Source organism: Ictidomys tridecemlineatus, chromosome 8, assembly GCF_052094955.1.
Source record: "Ictidomys tridecemlineatus isolate mIctTri1 chromosome 8, mIctTri1.hap1, whole genome shotgun sequence".
Taxonomy (NCBI): domain Eukaryota; kingdom Metazoa; phylum Chordata; class Mammalia; order Rodentia; family Sciuridae; genus Ictidomys; species Ictidomys tridecemlineatus.
The window spans coordinates 118,624,870-118,640,537 of NC_135484.1; the positions used below are offsets into that span (position 1 = coordinate 118,624,870).

At 43.8% G+C, this 15,668-nt stretch overlaps 1 protein-coding gene across 1 annotated transcript; it reads right to left on the bottom strand.

The window, feature by feature from the left end:
• Nucleotides 1-1,633: 1,633 nt before the first annotated feature.
• Nucleotides 1,634-15,274, bottom strand: LOC144366261 (butyrophilin subfamily 1 member A1-like). Its single transcript, XM_078020234.1, has 9 exons — nt 15,017-15,274; nt 13,701-13,783; nt 11,845-12,192; nt 8,769-9,050; nt 8,462-8,662; nt 8,056-8,082; nt 6,865-6,891; nt 2,641-2,667; nt 1,634-2,285 (listed from the first exon to the last, which is right to left on the bottom strand). The coding sequence occupies exons 2-9, from the start codon at nt 13,771-13,773 to the stop codon at nt 1,642-1,644; spliced, it is 1,629 nt and encodes a 542-aa protein (XP_077876360.1). The 5' UTR covers nt 13,774-13,783; nt 15,017-15,274; the 3' UTR covers nt 1,634-1,641.
• Between the last annotated feature and the right edge of the window lie 394 nt (nt 15,275-15,668).

Sequence of the window (15,668 nt, forward strand, 5' to 3'; positions counted from 1 at the left end):
AGAAAATCATAAATATAAGAAGAGAGAAACAAAATGGTCAAAATTCACAAATATACACATATATACCACAAGCCAAGAGAAAATACACAAAGCTATTAAAGTCCTTGTTTCTAGAAGGACTGTGTAGTTATATGTACTCTCTATCTATCTTTCAAATCCCAAACTGTGTTGTCTCTTCCCCAGTCAGAACAACTGGTCACGATTCTTCACTTGGTAGAGTGAACACACCTTTATTCTTACAGTTGTCATATAGACACAAAGTGAGAATGTAAGGAAAACTCAAAGAGGGTAGCAGGAAGGGGGATATGATCAAAGTACACTATATGCATGTATGAAACTGTCACAATAAGAACCAATATTTTATACAATTAATATGTACTAATAGCTTTTTAAGGAGGGGACCCATTGTCTTATCCTGAATTAACATATCACAACACTCTTAGTGGTACCAGAAATTTACTGAATTATGGAAAAATAGGCATGTTATATTCATGTCAGAATGGGAATCAGATAACATAAAATGTTGGACTCTTCTCTTAAAACCCCAACATTCATTGTAGTTTGGAACTGAAATATCCCCCAAAGGCTCATGTGTTAAAACTTTGGTCCCCAGCTGGTGGCCCTTTGGGAGGTGGTAGAAAGTTCAATAGGTGGGGACTAGGAAAGAGGAAGGAAGTAGGTAACTGTGACTGTGTCCTTGAAGACTAAGTCTTGGCCCTTTATCTATCTATTTCTCTCCCTCTCTCTCTCTCTCTCTCTCTCTCTCTCTCTCTCTCTCTCTCTCTCTCTCTCCCTCTCTCTCCTCTCTCATTCTTTCTCCTCTCCTTCTCCTTCCCTCCCCTCTCTCCCCCTCACTTTCTCTCTCTCTCTCCCTCTCTTGCCTTTTGTCTGCCATAAGGTGAGCCACTCACTCCACCACCTGCTCCCATACATTCTACCTCAGAAACAATGCAGCCAGGTGACTATGGGCTGAAACCTCTGAAACTGTGAGGAAAATAAATCTCTCCTCCTTTAGGTTGATTTTCTCTGTATTTTATCACAGAGACAAAAAAATGAATAACACACCTCTCCATTTCACTGGAAATTTTTGGATAATGAACTGTCATCTGATAGTCCAAATCTGCAAAAATAGAACTGAGGACCATGCTCAACCTCAGTGTTTCTCTACACACATGCAGGTGCAGTAATGTAATCTCTCCTTTGTTTGATTTTTTATTTTGTTTTGTTTTGTTTTTGGAAACATAGTATCATTATGTTGGCCAGGCTGGTCTGAAACGTGTAGGACAAATTGATCCATGTGCCTTAGCCTCCCCAGGAGATGGGACTATAGGTATATGCTGCCACAGCTGCTTGAAATACTTATTAATACCAAAAAATAGGGCTCCTCAGTTAAATTGCACATTCTCTAAACCAGTTAAAATAGAGCCAAATTTTATCTTCTGCTATCTGAATATAAGATATGAACTGAACTCTCATAACCACACATCTATCTAAAGTCTTAACACAGAGAAGAAGGAAAAGCCCACTGAACAGTCCAAGTCTCATATCACAGTCTTTTGACACAGGGAGTTATGGCCCCAGAAGAGCCACAGTGAGGGATCACAGACAGCAAGGTACCCTATGTGGAAAAACCTGGGAGTGTCAGGGAAGTAACAGAGATTCAGCCTCTGGGGGAGCTCCATCAACACCACAACCTGAGATGAACCCCTCCCTTGGGTTGCTCAGGGTTTCCTCCAAAGGAGGAGAATTGTTAAGGGGTACAGGGAGCCCCTCAGACCCACCCTCCATGGAGCAGACGGTCATGGACACATGTCCATACATAATCATGAAGTATGGAAACAGAGCTCCAGAAAAGGAGGCTGGAGGGAAAGAGAAAATGTGGGACCCATCAATCATGTTATAGAAGGAGACCTCCCTTTTACTGTAGTCCAGGAAAACCCCCACCCTGACAAGATCCTGCATAGAAGATAACCAAGTCTCAGGATTAGTTAGGGCAAAATAACTCTTGTTAACTTTCCCCATGACCCAAAATCCCCTTAGTGATGATTCAGAGTAGTTGCCTTTTCTCTTCACATCTATCCTACAGACTCCCAGAGTCCACTTGCTGTGTAAATCATTCTCTATCTCCACTTCCCAGTACCATCTTCCTGATGTGATGCCCTCACGACCCAACACACTGCATTTTTCATCAAGGAACACACAGGGGTCCTTCCAAGTCAGATGCATCTTTTCATGAGAGACAGAAAGCCTGTGGTGAGCAGAGTCTGGATCCAGAGTGACAGGACCTGTTGAGAGAATTACCAGTCATGCAAGGTCCTCTCCTGCCCCAAAACAAAGCACACAGCCACCCACCACCTCACAGCCATATAGCTGCCTGAGCAGAGGAGGAGATAAGCCTCCTGAGATATGAGTCTTGTAATTCAAGCCCACATCCTCAACCAGGAGAAGGAGCCAGAGGCTGATTTCGAGGGTAGAATTGTGACAGGACCCTTGAAAACCAGTACCAGTGTTGTGACCATCACTTCTGCCACAGCAGCACCATTGGTGATGCCAGCACCTGAATCACCACAGAGAACTTAAGGAGAAGCCAGAAGCCATGAGGACAACAGGAGAAACATCTAGAAGCACACAGTCACTCACAGGCTTGGAACCGTTCCTTCCGCCAATCTACGAGAGAACACACATCTCATATCAGGGATTTGCAGTCTCTACACATCAGGGTCAGCACCCAGTCTTCTGAAACACAGCAATGTGGGAGGAAGAAGGAAAAATCTGTTTGAAAACATTCAGCTTCTGTATTTGTTTCTTACACACACACACACACACACACACACACACACACACCCCACACTTCCCATGAAGACTAAGCCTAATGCTTAATAACTCAGGATAAAAATGTGGGATATAAATATGAAAAGTCACTATTCAGATTTAGCTACCAAATAATGCTTTCTCAAGACAAAGACACACAACAATCCTGAAAACTGGGTTATCTTGAGATACAATTAAGGTTATAAAATTTCAAAGACCTCCATTTACTTATAAAGAACTGACTGTGCTGAACTTATAAGGTTACCTCTAAGCCATGAGTAGAGAATTACATCTAGCTTAGCTGAACTTGGAGGATGACAATAAATCATGAGTACAGGGAACTCAGAGAAGTCTTACCCAGTTAGGTTGCAATGAGAGGGTTTTAAGATCGGAGAGAAAGAATTTCAAAGCAGGAAACAAATATATCCAGTGAGAGGTCAATACTAGTGACTTTTCTTCTACTTTGGAAAGACCAATAAGAGAAAAACATCCCTACATATATGGGGGAACCCAAAAATATGGGACCTACTCATTTGCCTCCAAAAAGAATTGCCTGAAGAGTTTCAAAACTTCCAGCTATGATAGAACCCATAATCCTAAACTCCATAAATTGTGAATGTGTGAAATCCATGACTAGGCCACTTTACAAATGTGACTAAGATTTAGGTTCTTGAGCAGGGGAGATTATTCTGGATTCTCTGGGCCAATTCAAACTAATCACATGAACCCTTGTAAACAGAGATCTTTCTTGGCTGTATCAGAGAAGTAGATAGAATCACAGAAACAAGGTCAAAACCATGCTGTGCTGCTGGATTTGAAGATGGAAGAACAGGCCCCCAAATGGGGGAATACAGATGGCCTCTAGAAACTGCACAAGACAACAGCCTCCAGAAAGGAACACAGCCTTGTCCACACCTTCTTGGACTTCTGACCTACAAACACGTAAGATAATATATTTGTGTTGGTTTAAGCTACTAACTGTTTTTAATATTTATTTTTTAGTTGTAGTTGTCAATACTTTTATTTTTTATGTGGTGCTGAGAATTGAACCCAGAGCCTCGCACGTGCTAGGCGAGCACTCTACCACTGAGCCACATCCCCAGACTCAAGCTGCTAATTTTGTAGTAACTTGGCAGCAAATAGAAAACTAACATGCCCACATAGATAACACACCCCATGTGGAACAAAGCACTGGCAGATAAATGTGCTTACAGAAACTATGAACCTCCCTGTCTCCTGCACTTAGGAAGCTGAGTACCAGGAAAATCTCACATTCTCTGCTAGATGATGAAAAGACAGGGGCCCAGTGAGCCAGTGAACCAGAAAAGGTCTAAAGATCAGAGGAAAAAGTCCAGTGGTAACCAAGAATCTGGACTTTACCTCAGGGTCGGGGAAGGGGGACCAAGCAATGAGATGAGACCTGCCTTTTCTCAGGAGACACCAACCCAAGAGTCTTATGAACCAGTTCAGTGTAGCCTCCTAATGATGAGGACCTGAAAAAACTAAGAGAAAACACATGGTCCCTCTTTCCCCATGGTCCCAAGGCCACATAAGACTCCTAAAACCTCCACACTCCCTTTTGGGAAGAGGTCAGGAAGGTAGTTGACCAAAGAAAAGTCTACATATGTCACACACTCCAAAATGTCTTCAACTGGAAAGCTTTTGCTTCCAACATGGTAGAGTCTTAGGAACAAGATTAGAATGATTAACATAATAACTAAACAATATTTTTATTTCTTAAAATTTTTGTTTAAATTTGTTCTCCCCATTTCCACTAATATATGTTCAATCACCAACATGGGTATTTCCATCTTTGTTGAGTTGCTTGATAGAAACTAGATCATATAAAATGGCTGAGCAGACCCAAATGACCCTTGGAGAAAAGTAAACTTTGCTCATTTTTTACTAAGACATTAGTTGAAATTCAATTATAATTTTCTATATAATAACTGACTGAGATTATCGAAGAAGAAGAAAAGAGAGGAAAAGGAAGCAGACGAGGGAGAAATGGAGAAGGACTAAAAGAGAAAACCTTTTGAGACTCTCCAGTGTGTCAAGTACCATGCTATGCACCTTAATGCAGCCTTCATATAATTCCCACAGAAAATTTTAATTTATAACTCATTGTTACAATTTCATAAACAAGATGAAGTAGAGATTTGTCCACCTCACACTATGCACCTGTCAATATGACAGTGTTGATTCTAGTATAGCAATGGTGTTTATCCTTACAAAATAAAAGAGTATGCAAGTTATGCATGAAAACTTATAGACATTAATTCAGCAGAAAATGGGGAGATGGTTAAAAAAGACTATGTGATCCTTCTTTTTTAATAAACATGTCCCCAGGAAAATCATTAAGATTCTCAAAGAGTGTTCCTCAGATATTTTAATCCAAAGACTCCTTGATGCCATGAGTCATCCTTCTCTGTCTCTCACAGTCTATATCTCTGATGCCAAAAAGAAACATCCAGAGCAGGAAAAGGGCATATTATACAAATTCTGATGGCACAGATCTTAAACTCACCCCCAGAGTTAAAGAGTCCTCTGGATTATCTTTCATTGCATAGGAAACTACCTTAGCATATGCCTGTCCTGACTGCTACTGGAAGGTGGAGGTGGTCTCATTATAACAGATGGTCTCATTATCACAAATTCAATGAGATGATTACTTAGAAATGGCTTGATGGAATTCATACACACACACACACACACACACACACACAATGTATTCACTGAAAACTCTCAAAGATGTATCAAGGAGTTGGTTACATTTCAGGCACACAAAAAAAACCCACAAATCCTCTTCACACTCAACTCTAACCACCTTGGATGGGATTTTCCATCTCTCACTGCTTCAGCACACCCAAAATATCTATGTGAATCTTGGGCACTCTACTTTCTTTCTCACCTCCTCTCTCCTCCCACCTCATCCTTTCTTTTCTGATTTGTTCCAAACCTTTCTCAGGTAAACAATATTAAACTCTCCAGGTTTCTCTTTTTATGATCTTCACACATTTAAAAAAATTCAAAGACCAACACACAAATTAAAAAATTCTTAAAAGCAAAGAAAATTATAGTGAACATCATAAATTGCATTGTGTTCCTTATATACAAATGCAGACTTTGAATATAATTTCACATGGTTGACAGATCCCCTAAACATCCTGGACCCAAAATTCAGAACACCAGAAACTCATTTCTCAGAGTGCTTGGAAGAAACCCAGCTAGGACAGCAAGTCAGAGTAGGAGGTGGCTGAGAGAAGATAAATATCCAGAGGACCAGGAAAAAAAAAAACAAGAAAACCAAACCTGGACCCAAACAGTAGGAATTTGGGGTAAAGAGCATAGAGAACCAAGGCACCACATTAGGAAGATAAAATTCCTAAACTGTCAAAGACAGTTTGGAGACCAGCAATTTCTATCCCCAGTTCCAACCCTGTTCCATCCAGGCTCTGCTCACAACTGAACTCTCCAGTGTCACTGTACCAACAGTTAAATGCAATTGAAAAACTAAAATCAAAATTAAAAAAGACATTTGGGAAATTACAAAAAATAAAGAATAATTGAGGGCTGAGGTTGTGGCTCAGAAGTAGAGTGCTCACCTACCATGCATGAGGCACTGGGTTTGTTCCTCAGCACCACATAAAAATAAAATAAAGGTATTGTGTCTATCTACAACTAAAAAAAATGTTTAAAAAACTGAAGAGTGTTTAAAAGATAGGAATATGAGGTGACTTCTTTGATCCAAACAGAAGGAGTCTCTGTGGTCTTCCAATGCAAGTTAAAATCATTTTCTCCATTTAGGAGAAATTTGCTTTCCTATTGTGCTTGGCTTTGGTTAGTTTGGGCAGGGGTCAGATTAATGTGTGATGATTATGAAAGAAAAAAAAAACAAGAGAAGTTAAAAGTGTTAACTGGGAGGGGTGGGAAACAAATTAAAGAAGAGAGAGCAGGAAACCTCATCCCATCCTGAGGTAGAGGCCACTGATAAGGAAGGTCAGAGGAGGAGCCTGGAGGAGGGAAGGCCAAGGACACATCAGAGTCACTTACCTGCATACAGGGGGGCCTTCCTCCAGGCTGAAAGGGAACACACGGTGGTGAGACCACAGCTAAAACAAGTCTTCTCAGCATGAATGTACCTGCCCTGGCCTCCCCTCCATTCTAAAGATGAGACTACCCACAGGAAGAGTCAGAAAGAGATGGCCTCATGCAGCATACAGGGACTGCAGGGTGTTGTGGGAAATCCCCTGGTCCACAGATGAGGACAGCGGCTTTACAGGCCAAGACAGCGGCTTTACTGCCATTGCCCCACTGATTTCTATCTGTCAGAAAACCATCTGTCTCAAAACTCATAAAAGTCCATATTCTATTTGTCTTTATTCAGTTTTGCCACTAAGGATAAAAATTATGCTATGTTTAAAAATATTTGAGAGAATAAAATATAATTCACTCTGCAATTGTCAGGGGTATTATTATTATATCCAGGATTTTTCTGGCAAAGATATATTTGAAAAGGGGTTGGGATGTACACCGTGGTAGAGGGCTTGTGAAGCATTCACGAGGCTCCAGGTGCATGCCTCAGCACCACAAAATGAAAAAAAATAAAATTTAAATTTGAAAAGACACTTGGGAGATTACCAAATATGAAGAATGATTTAGAGACAGCAATGAGTTCTGGGGTAAAACTGCCCAATTTTTCACTTTGGCAAATATTTCTAGACAATAAGAACCAGTTTTTAGGAAGTACTTGGTTCACTCTACCACATTTCCACCTGTGATAAGCAGCCCCCTTGAATTAGCACCTTCAGGAGCTAGAGAAAACATAATCCCTCACTGGCAATTTGTGGGGACACAAACAGAAGGTCACACTTCTAAACTTAATGACACCATTTATTTATATAGATCATTTAATAAAATCATACTATATGCCTTTAATCTTTTAGGTGGAGTCCAACAGCTAGATGCATTGAATGAAAAAAAAAACAAAATAATGGGCAATCCAGGGTTGAAATAAGATGCAGAATACATGACACACCATGGGTCACCATCACACCTAGGTTGCCAAGCACTAGGTAGGAAATAGCAGCCAAGGTCTAAGAAAGTCCAGGGACCAGTGTTCTGGCTTCCACTAGCTTCCCAAGGATGGGGCCCCACATGTCTGTGCCTAGACAGAAACAAGTACATGGGACACCAGGACACAGATAACATAAGGAAACAAGCATTATCTGGAGAGTCACTTACCAGACAGATAAGCAGCTTTCCTCTGATCTGAAAAATAAGAAAGAAGGGAGCTTGGAACTAGAACATGTGCTACCAAGGACACAGAAAATTCAGAAAGGAAAGAGGAACTTACTGAGGTCTGCCTGGAGATCATCTAAAAAAAAATGAAAAAAAAGTATGAACACCCATCCCCAAGAAAAGGAAAGACTGTGCCTGGAAAAACCTAGGAATAATGTTTCTGTTCACTAGAATTTCTAACTACAAAACCACCCAACCCCACCAGTCTCTAACTCTCCACTCTGATCTCTTCAGTCACCTCTTCTGGGCCCAGGACCATGGGTCTCCCTGGAGAGCTGGACCCCAGACTCTGGCCCCTGTCAGCTGTCCCACTCACCACCAGGTCTGCACTTGCCCTGTGGGGTCTTACCAATGGCCTTCAGCACCTCTTCCTTTGCCTGCTGTTCCTCCTTCTTAAGCCGCCGCAGATCCTCCTTTTCCTGCCTCACCTGCATCCTTCTGGAATGTTCTTTTCTGTTAAAATAGCCAGCCCCCAAGAGTAGGAGCCCCAGCATGGTCAGGATCACAGCAAATGCTGGCTTCCAGGGAGAAGCCTGAGGGAAGAAGGGCTCTGTGGCCAGGCAGACAGCAGGTCAGGGGCACACCCAGGAGAGCCAGCACACTCAGAGAGGCCAGCCCTCCCCACAGCTCTGCTGGGAGTGGCCAGCAGCACTGACCTGGGATGTAAATAGCCATGGCCTTCTCCTGGTCCAGGACAGCGTTAAGGACAGAGCAGGTCACATTCCCCACAGAACTGTCTCTCACCACCAGAGTGGCCTCCACACTGAACAGCTCCTCAGTGTCTTGGGTGTGGGCCTCAGAAAGTGCTGGGAACTTGTTTCCACTGAGGTCTCTCCACTGCACCTGGGGCTTTGGGAACCATCCTGAGGCTTTGCACACCACACGCACTCCATCCTCTTCTGGCCCTTCTATGTGCACTTGGGGGTCAGAGCCCATACCTGTGGGAAGAAAGCTGTGGAGCCCCAGGAGGCCACCTTGGGCCCTGAGACCCCAGAGTTGACTAGATATCACAAAACTTCAGAGGGAAGGATTCATGTTGAATTCTGGGAATTCTATGGGAAGAGGGAAGGAAAGGAAGGAGCACAGGGACTCACACAGGGCAGTGGGCTCTTCTCCCCAACTGTGAAGCCAAGGCAAACAGGAAGAATTTGGTCCCAGGACTCCCTCCTTGAATCTCACTCTTCTCACCCTCACACACTCTCCTGGGACATCTGCCTCTCTGTATATCATGTCCAAAATTATATTGAGTGACCACCTTGTCTCCTGAATTCTCTTCTCCTACACCCATGTTCCCATGAGTTATCTTTACTCAGTTCCCTCACATATACCTCAAACTCAAAACTCTAAACTGAATTCAGAAACTTGGACCACTTGTGATAAAACAAAAATTAAAATCTCCCTAATTCCTCACCCTTCTTTATACCTAGTTCTCCCACTTCCACACACTTTTTACAGCCTTTACCTTCTGCCTCTGGGCCCAGGCATGGGATTTGATTTACCCAATGAGAAATTAGCTAATGTGACTTGTGTAGAGGTTTGAAAAGCACTTGCACCTTGGTTTTACTCTCTGTCATTTCCACAGGAGGACAATCCTGGGCTACCCAGTGGAGAATTGGCTCCTATGACATTGCCTGGTCAACCTGCTACAGCTGCCCTAGTTCAGCCAAATGACCACCTAAAACATGAGCACACCCAACCAAGACACACCTGGTGAACTTTTCAGCTGACTTAAGAATAAAAATTACAAGTAAAAAGCTTAATTCTCCCTGTTGAATAAAAAATTTTATTCTTTTTTCTTATACCATTTGCTTTAGGAAATGTCAATGACAAATAGGTACTTTCTCCTCTTTTGAAATGTTTATATATGATTTTGAAAACTGGTTAGGTTTTCTGCCAGCTTTGTGGCTCAGAAATGCCCTTCTCAAGGCCCTGGGAACCATTTCTTTGAAATGTAAACATCAGGGAAGATAGCAACACTTTGCCCCCTTTTTGTGGAAAGATAGGAGCCCAACATATGTGGGTATCTTGCTCCAAGATGTAAAACTGCTTCCTGTCATAAAGCTGGAGGAGTTTATTTTGCTTCCAGATAAAGCCTATTAGATGACACAGAAGGTCTCCCAAACTACCAGGTAAATTTAGGATGAGTTATATGGAACAACAGTGCTTTGAGCTGTCTTAGTTGAGGATTACTCATTGTTCATCTTGAAAACAAATATACAGGAGATTATATATGATTGGCTCTAAAGAGAATGATGAAATTATTTTTCTGGTTGTGTAATCCATTCACAGATCACCATACTATGAATCACACTCTGGTTTGATGCTTATTCAGTAATAAAAGTGTTTTCTCTTAGCATGGAAGGGATATTCTGGTTGTAATTATGTTTCTGAAATATGACCAAAGATGTGAGTAAACCCAGGTGAGATAAGCCAAGTTCAGCCCTAATTAGTTGAACTCACTTAGTGCCTGAATTAAATACATTTTGATTGCCAAATCATCTGAGATTGTGGCTGTTTGTTACACAGCATTATCACAGCAGTAGAACTGCGGCATAATTATCAATAGTCCTGCCACGAAACAACAAATGGTTCAAATGAAATCCTGGAAGTCTCTGAACTCTTTTCCTCCCCTTACAAACTCTGTGCCCACAAATCTACTCAGTTGTCTCTAGTTTCTAAACCTGTCTGACCCCTGATCTCCCATCCCACTGCCATGCCTCAGGTCAGGCACTCATTCTCTCCACATCATAACTGCACTCCATGCCTCCTTCTTGCCCACCTCCAATCCTCCCATTCACAGCTGCCAACATGAGCATTCCCAGCATGGCTCTGTTTAGGATTCCCCATATTCTGCATCCAAAATCTATAACACAGCACACAAAACCTTTACTGATCTGGTAACTGCCTTACTCTCCAACACTTGTCCCCAAACTCCACCATCTGAGACCCTCAGGGCCCACATAATCAATCCCAAGAACTATCTGTTCAAATGCAAGTAGCCACAATCACCATGTTGTCTGTCCTCTGCCTTTTCACCTTCCAGCCCATCAACATCCAGGGCTCTTGTGCCAGCCCAGGTGTCCACTCCTAATGATCTCATCCTGACACCTGTGAGTGGTGTTAATACAGGACCATCTCTTTACTCCAGTATTGCTACTTTCCTCACTCCTCCTACCAACAATGATGGCTTCATTATACCCAAAATAATCAACCATACTCCTACTTCAAAGGTTTCATATCAGGTGATCCCTCTGCATTAAACTCTGGCCCCACAGATATCCACCTGGCTAAATACCTACTTCCTTTGAGCCTTGCTTAGACTGTCAATAAGGCTCTGCCCAAGCCCCTATGTAACACTACAGCTTGTCCTAACTTCTCAGCCCACATCCTGTGCCCCTTTCTTAATTCTATTTAGTCTTTTGTCTTAAGTAATTATCACCTTATCACATCTTATACTGAGTTATTTATTATAATTTTTCTTCCTTTGTATCTTGAAAGTAAACTCCTCATGGCTGGGATCTCTGTTACACTGATATATCTCTGGGCACAGGATAAGTCCTCACATATTTTAGATGCCCCTAAACAGTGCTTGTATTGAATCAATGAATAAAAGAAAGCCACTTTTTTCTTTCATTTCACCTATAAAATGTGAGGCTTAATTTGGATAATTCTTGATATTCCAACCAAAACCAGTACTCCCAAGGTCTCTAGAATAGACATCAAGAAACTAACCTGCCACCTTCACTTCCAAATCAGCCTCTTCATAGAAGCCTCCATGTCTGAAGAAGCAGGTGTACATTCCATTGTCAGAAACCTGGACCTTGTGGATGTGCACAGAAGCCTGCCCTTCTGAAAGGAAGTCCCTCACCAGTGAGGTCCGCCCTCTGTACTCAGCCATCTGCTCCTCAGTCTGTTCTTGTTGGTTCCAGTAGATGAACACTGCCTGTGAGAGTGTGGTGCGGAACCACCCCAGTTCCATGTTCTCTGCATTCATGGCTGGGACTAGGGCACAGGGCAGTATGGCATCCTCGCCCAGCACTGCCACAATGGGGTGTTGAGGGCCAACAACCTGGAACTGCTCTGTGAACACAGACATAGGGGGAAGGAAGTTAGAGAGACACAGACCAAAAAAACAGAGAACACACACCACCAGGTGGGAAGGCTAGGAAAGCTGGGACAGGGGCCACATGAGATGAGCCCTCCAGTCTGATAGATTTGGAAGAGATCTTCTGATCATAATGATGTGGACAGAAATGATGTCAAGGACACTCCCTCACTCTCTTCTGCTCCTGGTCCCAGGCCCTTCCATGAAGTAATCTCTAATTCAGTGGTTCTCAAGCTTTCATGCCCCTGAGCCACTAGGATGCCTTATAGAGCACACAACCCTGGACCCCACTGCAGAGCATCTCCTTCACTAGATCTGGGGTGGGCCAATGAATGTACATGTACAAGAAGTTCCAAGGGTGGTCTGGGGATCACACATTGTGAATCCCATGTCAAACTTGTCCTGTCTCAGGACAAACCTCAAAACTGACAAAGAGCACACCTGACCAAAGGTCAACTCTCCTTGGTCATTCAGCCACACCCAGGAAATTCCCCTCTTCCAATTCTAAATTTTTTACTTCAGACTATATTTTTCTCCTCCACTGAGGGAGGAGAGAAATACATATGCACTTTAAAACACAGAGTCAAATGCTACATACTGCTGTGAAGATCCTGCTCTCATTCACAGAAACCCCCATCACTGCATGTTCAAGAAGCAAGTTCACATCACTCTCCACCCCCTTGGTGCTCCTGGGCTTCTGAGGCTACCACATGACTCCTCTGCAGGATATGCTGCAATGGGCCTCCAAAGAGCTACTCTCAAACCCTGGGTCTCTCCACTCTGGTCTCAGCCACCTTTAAATCTCAACTGGAGGATGACTAACATTCCTGATCTCAGTGATCCTTTTAACATGTGAGCTTATCCATGCTGCTGCTCTGCTCAAAGCCACCACATGACTTCCACTTCTCCCCAGGCCTGACAAGGTGGACCCTGCTTCCCAAGACCCCTCTGAACTCACGTGCTGCTTCTCTCCCCATGGGCTCTAGTTCAACAACACTGGCCTCTGTGCTTCCTCACACCTCAGCACACTGCCAGCTCTGCATGACCTCCTCCTGCAGGAATCCTTCTTCTAAATGGTTCTACAGCTCACTCCTCCTTCTCCAGGGTTATGTTCCCATCTACACACCACCTCACTGAACACTGCTGCCTGCCCACACCTGCCTCCCATGTCCCTGACTGCCCACACCCTGCCCTGCTGCATTTCCCATCATGGTCATCTCCTCCAACACACTTAGGCCTCTCTACCTACTATTACTCACTCTCTCCAACTAGAAGGCAAATTTTATGACAGAATTTCTGTCTGATTCTTTCATAGAATTCCACCTAACAATCAACATTTCATTAATATTTCAGGAATAAAATGAAAGAATTAACACTTGCAGCATACACACACACACACAAAAAGGCAAGAAAACAAAAATTGAGGAAAAATATACTTTCAAATGGTTTAAAAACACAAAGTAAGACCAATGGGGACACTCACCCATGGACAGCTGGACAAGGAGAAGCAGGGAAGTGAGACAGCAGAGCAAGGAGCGACTGCAGCGCCCTTCCATATCTTTAGAGCTGGGGAGAGAGACAGGATGAGGGCCAAGACCTGCAGGCAGGAGGCAGGTCCAGCCCAGAGCTCCAGCATCTCAGCATAGAGTGCAGGGCTCAGGACTGGACAGCAGTCCCCTGCTGGAGCAAAGCATTTCCTAGTGGCACATCATACTAACAGGGTGCTAGGCCCCCCACAACCCTGATACTGACAAACAGCTGAGCCCAGGATCCTTCCAGCTCTTCTGAGAAGATTGTGGTATCAGGAAACCATTAGAATTCCCTGGTAAGAAAATGTTCCTTTCTTTCCCAGGCCAACTCAGGGCAGCTCTACTCATCCCAGAACACCAGGCTCTTCCATTCCCCATACCTGGAGCACTGTGGTGGAAGCCATTCCTATATCTCTCCGTTATTCACACACCACTCATGACCCCCCAGAAAGGAGGGCCCAGATTCAGGGCTCTCATCAGGAAGGACATCCAGCTCCTGCTTCTCTCTTGTTCTGCCCCCTAATTATGTCCAGGTTTGGCCTGGACAGTGTAAGAGACAGACACATCCTCAAGGAGGCTGTGGTGCCCATCACAGGAGCCCAGAACCCTGCCCTGACTTTTTAGATGGGGAGTTCACCTAAACCTTAATCTCACCAATCCCTTCCAATGTGGGCTCAGGACATGATGCTTCATTGGCCGCACATATCCCCACCAATAGGTTTGTCCTTGCCTTCTGTTTCTTCAAGAAATATTTTATCCTGAGAGGTAAGGGACCCTTCCTGGAGACAGAGCATAGAGCTAATGAGGCCTGGTCAGAGAAAAGACCCCAAATCACCTACTGTTTGGAAGTGGCAGAGAGAAGGCAGTCTGTGGTATTGGGAAGAACAAAGTCTGGGAGCCAACTTCTAGGCTGTCCTCCAGGCTCAGCCACTCTCCAAATGAACTTCTTGGCCTCCATTTCCTTATCTGTATGATGGGCATACTTACAACATCTACCCCCCAAGTTTGTAATGAAAATGAGGTGAATTTGTAGTCACTACATGTAATTAAAACAGGGCCTGGGCCCAGAAAATGTTACAGAAATATCATTAAAACAAATGAATATAGGAACAACCCTCATTAAGCTTCTCCTGGTTCTTCCTAGAACAAGATTGTCCCACCTGCCCACTCCCACTGCCTCTCACACCAGCTCATCCGCAGCTTCTTTCTGCCACCAGCTTCTCCCTGGTTTCCTCCTCTTAGGTCACAGGTGTCTTCAAAGCCGACTTACCTGCTTCTCTGTTCTCCCACCTATGAAAGGCTGTGACTTCCTGGAGCGTCTCTAAACACAGCAGCTGGAGATAGGTCAGAGTCACAAGGACCCCAGCAGGCCCCAAAGCTGCCCTCAGAATTTGCAGCTGCCCCAAACTACACTTAGAGCCCTACCCTCTGCTTCTGAGTCCAATGCTGGGGGCCCAAATTCCTCATTTCCAAAAGGCAGTTGGTCCCCAGGAATAGGGGGAAAAAGCAGAGCCATACATAAGTTGCAGTGGTCTCTGCAGAGTCTCTGACACTGGGGCCCCCACTAAGCCCTCCCAGTTAGAGGAGCAACCCCTCTCTGCTCCTTCCAACATCTAAAGTGAAAGCTTGCAAAAGGATCTTGGGCAGAGTGTGCCCTGCCCTCTGGACATCGCTCCCTTTACCAGGAAGAAAGCAGCACAGCAGAGCAGCAAAAAGAGGGTACCCACAATTTTCCTGGAACACTGCAGAACAACCCACTTAGAGGTGAAATGCCACAACCACCCAACAATGCCACCACCAATCCCTGCCCTAAGGGTGAACTCTAACTTGGAAATGTTAGGGACATGATACAAAAATAAGAAAACAAAATTATATCAAATCCCTACTAAGTATCTAGAATTGTGCTACATAAATTTTACTTA

Bases quoted from the DNA above. Each gene is read 5' to 3' on its own strand.
- LOC144366261 (XM_078020234.1), bottom strand. From the start codon at position 13,773: ATGGAAGGGCGCTGCAGTCGCTCCTTGCTCTGCTGTCTCACTTCCCTG. The intron at 6,892-8,055 runs GTAAGTGACTCT...GTTCCCTTTCAG, and splicing joins GAAAGCTGCTTATCTGTCTG to CCTGGAGGAAGGCCCCCCTG. The intron at 2,668-6,864 runs GTAAGTGACTCT...GTTCTCTCGTAG, and splicing joins GAAGGCCCCCCTGTATGCAG to ATTGGCGGAAGGAACGGTTC.